The sequence below is a fragment of the Euleptes europaea genome, chromosome 1, assembly GCF_029931775.1.
Source record: "Euleptes europaea isolate rEulEur1 chromosome 1, rEulEur1.hap1, whole genome shotgun sequence".
In the NCBI taxonomy this organism is placed as follows: Eukaryota; Metazoa; Chordata; class Lepidosauria; order Squamata; family Sphaerodactylidae; genus Euleptes; species Euleptes europaea.
In genome coordinates this window covers 54,614,403-54,626,404 of record NC_079312.1, presented here as the reverse complement: position 1 = coordinate 54,626,404, position 12,002 = coordinate 54,614,403, and the positions used below count along the sequence as shown (strand labels likewise).

The following is a 12,002-nucleotide window of genomic DNA, read 5'->3' as shown; positions in this document are numbered from 1 at the left end:
CCCGGAAAAATATTCTACATTTTGCAAGAATGATTGTGAATACCAGTTCAAAGTCAACATGTGTTCCTGGACTCTCTGTCAGCGCTTGAGAATTAATGCTGTCTCTTGCCTGCAGGACAAAATGCTGGTGAGCTTACATCGAAAGGTGCTGGAAGTCTATCGACGCTGCATTGGAGAAAACGAGGCAAATCTTGGAACCCTACAGATGCTAACTGTTATAGAACACCAACTGGATGACTTGCTGGAATGTCTCGAGAGAGTACCTCCGGCAAAAATAGAGCAAGCTGAGAAAGCCAAAGAAAAAGAACGAAGGATAAGGTAAGAGAGAAATCAGATTAGGAATACCCTATTGTTTCTGTCCATTTGAGAGCTGATACATCTGTATAGAAGACTGACCCGTTGTGGATTACTACCTGCACAAAGGCCAATGCACAAAGGTTTGGAAATGGTGAAGTTTCAGGCCTGATTATGGGACTGAAGGCCTTGTGGATGACCTGCCCTGGAAAAGGGACAGGAAGAGTCCAACCCTGTTAACTCTCCTGAAGTTCTTAGTGGCTTTTGATACCAGCAATCATGATATCCTTTCTGGACCACCTTTTGGGAATCTGGGAAGCACTGTTTTGTGGTGAGTTTTGGTCCCACCTCGAATATAGGTTTCTTAATGTAGTACTGGCCCTGACCTGGATGGCCCGGGCAAGCCTGATCTTGTCAGATCTCAGAAGCTAAGCAGGGTCAGCCCTGGTTAGTATTTGGATGGGAGACTACCAAGGAATGCCAGGGTTGCTGTGCAGAGGAAGGCACTGGCAAACCACCTCTGTTAGTCTCTTGCCATGAAAACACCAAAAGGGGTCGCCATAAATCGGCTGCAACTTGACGGCACTTTACACACACACACACACACACACACACACACACACACACACACACACACACACACACACAATGTAGTACGGGGGGGGGGTTGCTGCTTGGCCCCTTGGCCTCTGGTCTGCAGGGTTCCACAATACTCCATCTTGCTGCCACCCCATGCTTTTTAACATCTATGTGAAGCCACTGGAGAGGTGATCCAGAGATATGGGCTGAGTTGCTACCAATATGTGGATGACACTGAGTTCTGTCTAGCACTTCTTGCCAATCCCAGGGAGTCTGAGGAAACTGAATAGGTGACTGGAAGTAGTTTTGGGATGGATGAGGGCTAACAAATTGAAACTTTATCCCTACAAAATGGAGGTGCTAATGGTGGGGTGAAGGTTTGATCAAGGAATTGATATGCCTCCTACTCTAGATGGGGTTGCACCCCTCCCCTAAATGTGCAGGGTCATACCTTGGGGTGCTGCTGGACCTGGCCTTCTGTTGGATAAACAGGTGGCAGCAGGAGCCAGGGGCACCTTTCATCAGCACTGGCTGGTGAACCAGCTGCAGCCCTTCCTAGGCAAAAAAAAATCTTGCCACTGTGGTGCACACCCAGATTAAACTATTGCAATGCATTTAATGTGGGGCTGTCTTTGAAGATTGTCCAGAAGCTAGTCAGTACAGAATGATGCAGCTAAAATGTTGACCGGATTGTGTCATCTGACCATATCAGAACTGTCTTGCTCCATCTGCAGTGGCTTCCAATTTGCTTTTGGGCTCAATTCAAGGTGCTGGTATTGTCCTTAAAAGTCCTACACAGCTTGCAGCCAGCATACCTTAAGGACCACTTACTCCCATATGAACCTACCTGACCACTCGGCCCAGTTTCAGGTGCCCCCACCATCTGAGGCTAAATGGGTGACAACCTGGAAAAGGGCCTTCTCATGCATGATGCCAAAACTTTGAAACTCCCTTCCCGGGTGGGATCTGTCTATCTCCCGCTATTGTTGTCTTCTGCCAGCAGGTGATGGGGGTTTTTTTGCTTGGGATTTCCTCATTATGAGCTTATGTGTTTTATATATTATGGAAGGTAGAATCTAAAATTCAGTTATTGATTTTTCAGTTGACCATTGTCAAAAGACAGTAGTTTGAAAAAAGACTAGTTTCGCCTAGCTTTGGATACAAATTGCGAGCAGCGTTAGCTCTTTTCTCATGTACCAAAGTCCCAGCAGTTTTATAGAGAGGCAGCTATAAAACGAGTTAACAAATAAAGTTTGATTGTCATCACTTACTGCTTAACAGTACAAATTTAAAATATTGTCGAAGGCTTTCACAGTCAGAGTTCATTGGTTCTTGTAGGTTATCCGGGCTGTGTGACCGTGGTCTTGGTATTTTCTTTCCTGACGTTTCGCCAGCAGCTGTGGCAGGCATCTTCAGAGAAGTAACACTGAAGGACAGTGTCTCTCAGGGTCAAGTGTGTAGGAATAATATATAGTCAGAAAGGGGTTGGGTTTGAGCTGAATCATTGTCCTGCAAAAAGTATCAAAGGTAATGTGCTAATCATTGTCCTGTAAGTATCAAGATAATGTGCTAATGAGGATGTGGTATGTTAACATTGAACCATTGTATCCTGAAGTGATCTGTTAATGTGTGAAATCCAAAGCTAATCCGCATGGCTATTGTGGACTGTAGTCTTTGTTAGTCTGGAGGTTTTCAGGACAGGAAGCCAAGCCTTATTCATTCTTAAACTCTCTTCTTTTCTGTTAACGTTGTGCTGATTTAATTTAATCTGTACTGCTTTTTTGATTAATTGTACAATCTTTTTGAATAATGAAGCCTTGGATACTCACCGTAGAGGCTCATTCTCTTCTGAGGCGAAGGGCATCCTGATCAGTGGGTTATTTTCCTCTACATCCGGGTAGGCAGGACCTAAACTCAAAACTTCCTGTCTCCCCTTGGCGGGAAAATACCCCACAGGAAGCCAGTTATCGTCTAGACTAGCTATATTGACAGGAACAAAAAACGCTTGCCAAAAAACCCCTCGTTAACCATTAACATAATAACCGTAACAGGAAACAGAACAGTTAACATACAGAATTCTAACATTCTAGTGCATGTCAGTTTGTAAACCTTGAATTGTACCGGGCGGGCAGGATGCCCTTCGCCTCAGAAGAGAATGAGCCTCTACAGTGAGTATCCAAGGCTTCATTCTCCACTGAGGCAAGGGCATCCTGATCAGTGGGACTTTACAGAGCTCCCCACTGGGCGGGTATCCTTCTATTCTACCACGCTTTGAAGCACCCTGCGGCCAAAGGCCGCCTGCGCTGAAGACCAGGTTTTAATCCTGTAGTGCTTCACAAAGGTTGATACTGAGGACCAGGTGGCTGCCCTACAGATTTCATCAACTGGAGCTTGTTTATCAAATGCCGCTGTAGTGGCCGCACTACGCAGAGAATGGGCTGTAATTCCCCCTGAGGTTGGGACACCACAGCTGTACACTGTCGCAGCGTGTAACCTATAGCTGCCGCTGACATCCTTTTCCCTTTGTTTGGGTTAGAAATCCCTATGAACATGAAATCTGACTGTCTAATGTCAGCTGTCCTATCTATAAAGATTCGTATGGCTCTTCTCAAATCTAAGGTGTGCCATAGTTTTTCTAAGGTTCCCTTAGGTTTTGGGCAAAACGAAGGAAGGTTTATTTCTTGAGTCCTGTGAAATCTAGAATTGACTTTTGGTAGAAAGGTCAGATCAGGAGTTAACAGATCAGGAGTTTGTCTTTATGAAATACACATAGCCCCTCCCTAATTGAAAGGGCCCTAAGCTCCGAAACCCATCTAGCAGAGGTGATTGCTGTTAGGAAAAGCACCTTCATGCGAAGGAATCTCATAGATACCGAGCGGAGGGGTTCGAAAGGCGGCAGAGTGAGGGCTTTGAGGACCAAGTTAAGATTCCAGGATGGGAACCTGTGAACTATGGCTGGCTGAATTTGAGTTACCCCTTTTATGAAGGCCAAAACATGCTTGTGTTGTGCTATTGTACCTCCCTCGTAGCGAAGAAGAACGGTCGCTAAGGCTGCCACTTGTCTCCTCAAGGTAGATGCTGAGAGACCTAGGTGGGTCCCTTGCTGTAAAAACTCTAATACCCGTGGTACACCCGGTAGCAGGGGGTCAACTTTCTTTCTTTTGGCCCATCTAACGAAAGCCTTCCAAGAGGCATTATACATGAGTCTTGTGGACGGTCGTCTGGCCTCAATGATTGTATCCACCACATCGTTGGTATAACCCTGACCCTTAAGGGCTAGCCTCTCAAGTGCCACGCGGTCAAACAGAACCACTGAGGGTCTGGGTGCACTATAGGTCCCTGAATCAACATGTTCGGAGATGGTGGGATCTGCCAGGGTTCCTGACACGATAGTCGTTTCAGATTCACAAACCATGGCCTGCGAGGCCAGAACGGGGCAATGAGAATAACATTTGCCTTCTGTTGTGAAATTTTTCAGAGTACCTTGGGTAGGATGGGAATTGGAGGAAAGGCATAAAGCAGACCTTTTGGCCAGGGACTCAGAAGAGCATCCGTTCTTTCTGCCCTTGGATGTTGGTACCTTGAATAAAATCTTGGCACCTTGTGATTTGAGTCCGAGGCGAATAAATCTACTGAAGGGGTACCAAATCTGGCGGTAATAAGATGAAATGTTCCCTGATCTAGCTCCCATTCTCCCTCGTCGACATATTGGCGGCTTAGCCAATCCGCCTGCACATTGAGGCTGCCTTTGATGTGTTCTGCTCTTATTGATGGTATGTTTTCCTGAGCCCAAACGAATATTGCCAAGGCTTCTCTGTGTAAGGCCGAGGATCGAGAACCGCCCTGTTTGTTTATATAGGCCTTTGTCGATGTATTGTCCGTCCTTATGAGGACATGATGGCCTCTGAGATTGTTGGCAAAGCTCAGTAGAGCTAGTTTCACCGCCCTCAGTTCTAGGATGTTTATGTGAAGCATGGACTCCTGTTGAGACCAACGACCTTGTGCCATCTGTTGGTCCAGGGTGGCCCCCCAGCCTGTTAAGCTGGCATCCGTAAATATCTGCAGGGGTTCGGGATGTATGTATTGAGTTGCCCTGCGTAGTATCGTTGGCTTGCACCACCAGTGGAGACTGCGTCTGACCTGTGTGGGGATTGAGATCATCTTTACCTTCTTTCTGGCAATGTCCAATTGGTATGGGAGAAGAAATGTCTGTAGTGGATGAGAGTGGAAACGAGCCCATGGTACCACTCCGATGCAAGACACCATCAAGCCCATAAGTCTTGCTAGGGACATGAGTAAGGCTGTCTTTAACTTGGCCGTTGAAGAGGCCAAGGATATTATTTTGTCCACTCTGTCTTTTGGAAGTGAGATGGTGTCGTGTTTGGAATTGATCTGTACACCCAGGTGTGTCATGTTCTGGGATGGAACTAAGGAACTTTTCTGGAGGTTGACTAGGTATCCATGTTCTCGGAGTACCTGTAAGACTAGGTTTGTATGTAGTGTGGATTGACTCCGAGTTGGAGTACAAATCAGGATGTCGTCCAGGTACGGATGTACCTGGACTCCTTGTTGTCTGAGTACTGCGATGACCGTAATCATGGTCTTCGTGAAAACCCGCGGTGCGGATGTCAGGCCGAATGGAAGGGCTCTGAACTGATAGTGATTGGTCCCGTAAGCAAATCTGAGGTATTGTCTGTGATTGGGGTGTATGGGTATATGAAGGTATGCCTCTGTGAGGTCCACTGCCCTCATAAAGGTGCCAGGGAGGAGGGACTCCACTATCGATTTTACAGTTTCCATCCGAAAATGCCTGTGAGCCATCCTCTTGTTGATGTACTTTAAGTTGAGGATGGCTCTCCAGTCCCCGTTCTTTTTGGGGACGGTAAAGAAGATGGAGTACATCCCCTGGCACCTTTGCTGGGCTGGAACTGGTTCTATTGCCCTGATGTGTAAAAGGTGTTGTTTAGCTGTGAGGGTTCTGAGATGTTTCCCCTGTTTGAAAGAGGTTGGGGACCGTAGGAAGCGGTTGGAAGGTTGGGAAGTAAACTCCAGCAGGTACCCCTGTTGTAAGATTTTCGCTACCCACTTGTCTGGGCTGGACTGCATCCACTGAGTCGCAAACTGCTGCAGTCTGCCTCCCACTTGAAGAGAGTTGGCGTCACTGCGAATTGGACTTGGGAAATCTATCCCCTTTATCGGTTCTAGGTTGTGGACCTTGGAATCTGTGGAATCTTCCTCCTCTGCGAAAGGAACGAGAGTTCCCCCAGGCTCCCCTGGGTGATCCCCAAGATCCCCTACGGTTGTCAGCCCTGAATCTAGGCGCCACCTTGGAGGAACGAAAGGATGGATATGACGTTGGTCGATGGTCCTTCCTAGTCTGCATTGGTAGCGCTTGCTTTTTGTCCTTGGTTTCTATTAAAATACTGTCTAACTTCTCTCCAAACAATCTACCTTCCTTTATGGGATAGACCATGAGGTTGGTTTTTGCCTTAAAATCTGCGGGCCAGGCTCTGAGCCATAATGCCCGCCTGAAGGATGTGACAGATGACATTGATCTAGAGACAAATGACATGGTGTCAAGGGATGCGTCTGCCATTAGGGAGACTGCACTTAGTACCCTTTCCAATCTGCCTATAACTCTCAGGTTATCATCTGGAACTAATTGAAGAATCTTCTTAATCCACAAATATGAAGCCCTAGCAAAAATAGATGTCGTGGCACTGGCCTGGATAGCCATTGCTGAGGCTTCGTGTGATTTTCTTGCAAGGTAATCTGATTTTCTATCTAGCTGATCCCTTAAGGATCCTACTTCGTCCTCTGGGACTAGTCCTGGTGACTGGAGATCCAGAACCGGTGCGTCCACCAGGGGAACTTTTAACATGGTCATTGCATGTGTTGCCAGAGTATATAACTTTTTTATATTAGGTGGCACTTGGCGGTTGGATGAGGGATTATCCCATTCCTGACTGCCCTTATGAAAAATTCAGGAAATGGCACAAGGTTAGACTGAGGATGAGGTCTGGGGAAACACTCCTTGACTCCCTGTTTTAACTTTGATTTGGGTTCATCCGAAGGATTGGTCTCTTCGTTTAAATCTAAGGCTAAGATGGCCTTGGCTAGTAGCCCTTGATAATCCTCCCCAGAAAACAGTCTAGAGTGTTGTTCAACAGACTGAGGGAGTTCTTCCTCGTCTGTGTCAAATTCCCCTTCCTCTTTCTCTTCCCCTTCATCCTCCAGGGAAGAATTTGTGGACTTGGAAAGTTCCATCTGTGGATCCCTTTGTTCCACCACCACAGCTTTCATGGCTGCCTTTGTGGGCCAGGCAGCCTGCTTTGTAACCCCTGAGGTGCTAGGCCCAGAAACCACTGTGGGATTAGGGTTTTGCATGGTAGGGGTGGATGTATGGCCATCTGGAACCGCCCAGATAGGTGGGGGTAGTCGTGCCCGAAAGGCCTGCCATTGCCGCTGGAGGGCGCAGTTAATCAACTCATCCGCATTTTCCCATGATAGAAAATGGCCTCCCGCCGCCGATTGAGTAAAAGGGGGAGGTTGCCAACTCCCGCCTGGGAAACAACCGGTGCCGCAAAGTTACCCGTTCCCACTGGGAGGGAGACCGCCGCTGCCGCTGCCGAAGCACAAGCCTGAACCGTGGGCATCGCGTTCAGGTGTCTGGGAGACGAATTAGGCGTTCTCCGGCTGGCTTTCATGTTAGCGCTAGCTTTACCGCCCCGCCTCTTTCTCTTCCCGCTCGGCTGAAGCGGCGCGGCTTTTCGCGCCTTTTTTATCCTTGGCTGGGTCGGGGGCGGCTCGCTAATTAGGGCTTCGTCTGGCTGCGGCACGCTCCCTAATGGTCCGCAATTGCGGCCGTTGGGAGAAGCGGGAATCTTTGGGACATTTTGGACCAGTCCCCTTTCATAATCCTTTTCAGAGAGGAGATCGTCCTCTCTCAGTGAAATGGCGTCGGCCATTTTGGCTCCCCTATGCCTTAAGGCTGAAGGAACAGAGGAGAAGACACACCGGGAAGGGGGGGGGAATTATTGGAATAAAACAGGAGGAGAAGGGGAAATGATACACTCACGATTACAGACGGACAGAACGATTTAAGTAAGACTCTCCTAACCACTCCTATCTAGAAGAAGGCACGGAGCTCGCGATGGTGCCTGCTCTACCCGAATAGGCAGGACGAAAACTGGCTTCCTGTGGGGTATTTTCCCGCCAAGGGGAGACAGGAAGTTTTGAGTTTAGGTCCTGCCTACCCGGATGTAGAGGAAAATAACCCACTGATCAGGATGCCCTTGCCTCAGTGGAGAATGCTTGTAAACCAAATAATAGAAGGCAGGCAAAGAACAGGTGTGTGTGATCCTGGTTACCCAAGGATAATTTTCTACTGAAGAGAAGTGCAACAGCACTTAGTCAAATCATGAACGAACCCCGGAATTCACTTAAGTGTGTTTGTCAGTAACAACAGCTCGGGCTGAGATTCAAAGCACATGTTGCATACACAGGGACTTTGTGGCTTTCCCCTTCAGGCGAAAGCCCTCATGACTCCCGTTTATAAGGGGACATGGCGTTTTCCAGAGCAACAGCTCACAATGCACAAGAGGCTATTACAGCAAAGAAAAAACGTCTCCCCACCCCCGTGCATGCACAGAAGCGTGTTCTGAGCTTAGAAAGGCCCTCTCTGGACCCTTGCCCTTGAACAAATACATGGGGCTGACGCGGCGATCCTTAAATCTACTGTCTCGATTTTGATAGGATGAGAGAAGAAAAGATCAAACAGCAGAGAGCACTGCAGGAAGAGAGGCTGCAACGAGCCCTGGCAAGGGCACAAGCTGAAGTTAAGAGAAAGGTAAACCCAGTAACCCGCCACATTTTGTTTAGAATTTTAATTTAACTTAGATCCAAATTGTTCTGTAGCTCTAATTCAGCTGAGCTGTGGCTATACAGAGGGTAAGGTCTGACTCCGGGTATTGTTTAAGTTTGTACATTGCTATTCTTAAAGGTAAGATTTTTGTATTTCAGATGTCCAAAAGAACTTTGAGGTGGGTGGTTTCACATGCACCTCAGACAGCAAAAGCATAACACAGGGTATACTCGTTTTTCTGCTTTCTATCATCTAATCAGTAGTTCAAAGGGTCCTTTTTGATCAGTCTCACCATGAACAGCAAAGGGGTTGTCGTTTCACTAGAGGGAACAGATGGTAAAGACCCTGGATTATCATCACTCTGTGCTGTAAAAAAAACCTGACCCCCTACACTTGTTGTGAAATGAATGTGGATTTTCAGATATACCTCGTGTAGTGAATACAGTGTTCAGGTAAAGAATTTATGACCAGCCATCAAATCAAGTAAATCAACTAAAAAAATTCCCAGTATAGATGAATGACTTACTAGGTTGTCCTGGCATTTTTCCAGTCCTCTTTTAAGACCTGTTTTATCTGGATTGCTTTGGATGAGAGAATCTTTGTTGCAGTGACAGCTTGGCAGTTGAACATGGTAAAAATATTAGGATCTTCTGAAAGTTTCTGGCCTTTTTCCATCTGAAGAATCCTGATTCACCACGACTGCCTGGGTCAGTCCGCCATAATTACAATACAGACCATCCTGTCATCTGTAGTTTAAACATTTGAAACTAGGGGTGTTAACAGCTGCTGATATTGAAAAAGTCTAAGGTACTTTACTCCAAAAGTGGAGGTTGCTGCACAGGCATTGGTGTTCCCGACTTATTGCTAAAGGACATGGCAACTTTCATTGTAAAATATGTATAAAAACCATGTAACAGTCTCGTGGTGCAGAATGGTAAGCTGCAGTACTGCAGTCCAAGCTCTGCTCACGACCTGAGTTCGACCCCAACGTAAGTTGGTTTCAGGTAGCAGGCTCAAGGTTGACTCAGCCTTCCAGCCTTCCAAGGTCGGTAAAAATGAGTACCCAGCTTGCTGGGGGTAAAGGGGAGATGATTGGGGAAGGCACTGGCAAACCACCCCATAAACAAAGTCTGCCTAGTAAATGTTGGGATGTGATGTCACCCCATGGGTCAGGGGATGCACAGGGGACCTTTACCTTTTTAAGTCTCGTAACGAGCAGCAGTGGAGCAACAGAAATGGTGGATGGCAGAAACTGTTCTGCACAGGTTTAATCAAGTGTGTGGTTGTGGTGAGCAAGTAAGGAGGAGCCAAAGCAGGCAGCCTTTGTGGCAATTCACAACGCTTTTCTGTTACCATGGTAAAGGGCACACGCTACAGTCGTTCCAGTTTTAGTGAGGAAGAAACAAGTTAGCGTTGCCCTTTTTTTCCTGCTGGATAGGACTGCTGGAACAGCTCGTCTTTCTTTTAACCCTCTTTCTGCTTTAGGTAGAAATGGAGCAGGGAAGACAAAGCGGCAGTCATCTTACCACTCCAGTCAGCCTTCCTCCAGCTTAAGGAGCCTGCTTCTAACTTAAGAGGCTGTTCCTGCAATGAAAGACCCACTTAAGATAGAAGGAAGCTCCTTAGGCAAGGCTGATTGTAGGCTGCTGTCTTAGCTTTCTATAGCTGTACTTCTGGACACCGTTTTCTGTATAACAGTATCAGCTTGTAGTTTTAAAACGGTTTCTGCTGTCAGCATTTGCACACTAAGCACCAAACCATTATCAGACCTTGCACCTGCTTTTCCTGTATCTTTTCAGACTGGCAGAAGACTGGTGTACCGCTCTGAGCCTCCAGCCATCAAGGAGAAAGAAGATGAGGATCTAGGACTGATTGACAAGGAAAAGGAAGAACTGCTGTACTACTTTACTTAGCAACTTGACAAAAGGCTCTGAAGCGTCGCAATGAGCATGAAGTGAGTAACAGTAGTACAGACTACTTAGGAGAACTGGGTTTGCGTTTTTTAGTCACTCGTATTAAATAAATGTTTTTTAAAGGTAACAAAATCTAATTTTCCTTTTATTCGTTAACCAGCTAATCCAACCCAAAGCCAGAAGAGCCACCTTTTCGGCACTGCTTTAAGCTAGCAACGCAAACCCCTTCAGTTTTGACTTTTTATAACTGAAACAATGAGAACAAGATTAGGGAGACGGAAAGAAAAACCTTGGCTCCAACCAGATGGTTTAATTCCAGCACTGAGTCTGGCAAGTGTAAAACTGAAAGTGACAAACTATTTCGGGATTTCATTAGCAGCTTTTCTTCAGAGCTGTAAACTTCAAAACTTGCAAGAGTTTAAGAATTTCTTTTGTTGCAGTAAACATACTGCGCAGAAATTATTACAATGGTAACATCAACAAAACCCAGCTAAAATGAAGAACTGGACATTAGTTTTTATTATTTCTTCTATCTCAGCAATTTTAGGTGTCCACTGCCAGCAATGGACTGTGCTGGAAAAAGAAATTGATGCTAGCTTACCCTCCAAGCCATTAGAAATTTACAAGGATTTACAAAGCCAAGTAAATAAACTTATTAGAAGTACAGTTACAAGCCCCATAAAAACATTGTCTTTTTAAAAAAAACAAAAAACGTGTGACTGCAAAAATAAAAGGGAGCACCACTTTAGATGGGTCCAGTTCACACTTTTACCCAGCCAATAATCCTCTTCACGTGTTACACTGAGGATCTACCCCCAACCCCAATCACCTAAGGTAATATGTTGGGTCTGTACTCCATAAGTACATCCACAGAGAATCGTTCTTCCCCCTCAAAAAAGGGTGGAAAGATAGACTATTGTGTGGGTTAGGCCTAGGCACATATAGACCACCTCATATAGACCACCTCATGGTGTGCCAGTTTCACACTGAAGCTATTTCTCTGCTTTCCGACAGGACATCACCACAAAAGATGCTTACTGGCCAGATAAGCATGTGAACCATTCCACCAGGTTAAGAGTTTGAGGTGTAAGCTTCAGGGGATGATGTGTCCCCAACTATTCTTTCAACGCCATCATTTCTTAGAAGATTCACGCTGTTTTAGTTTCTCCTAAACATAATCTGAGTGAATTTTTTTAAAGGCTTGAGAGATTAGCAGTATCTTCATCCTTCTGGCTTTAAAGGCTTCGTCTCAGAAACATGAAAAATAATTTAGGCACAAGTTGCAAACAAGTATAGAAACTGTTCGAGCCACTGGTCAGACAGCATACAACACCAGTAATGTAAAATCAAGC

At 46.2% G+C, this 12,002-nt stretch overlaps 1 protein-coding gene across 1 annotated transcript in view; it reads left to right on the top strand.

Moving 5' to 3' along the window:
- Nucleotides 1–10,686, top strand: part of CFAP100 (cilia and flagella associated protein 100) — a 28,521-nt gene extending 17,835 nt beyond the window's left edge. Inside the window, exons 11-13 of the mRNA XM_056862921.1 lie at nt 116–318; nt 8,629–8,722; nt 10,537–10,686. Coding sequence (XP_056718899.1) covers nt 116–318; nt 8,629–8,722; nt 10,537–10,650 — 411 coding nt within the window. The 3' untranslated portion in view covers nt 10,651–10,686. The remainder of the gene's footprint in view (nt 1–115; nt 319–8,628; nt 8,723–10,536) is intronic.
- Nucleotides 10,687–12,002: the final 1,316 nt, after the last annotated feature.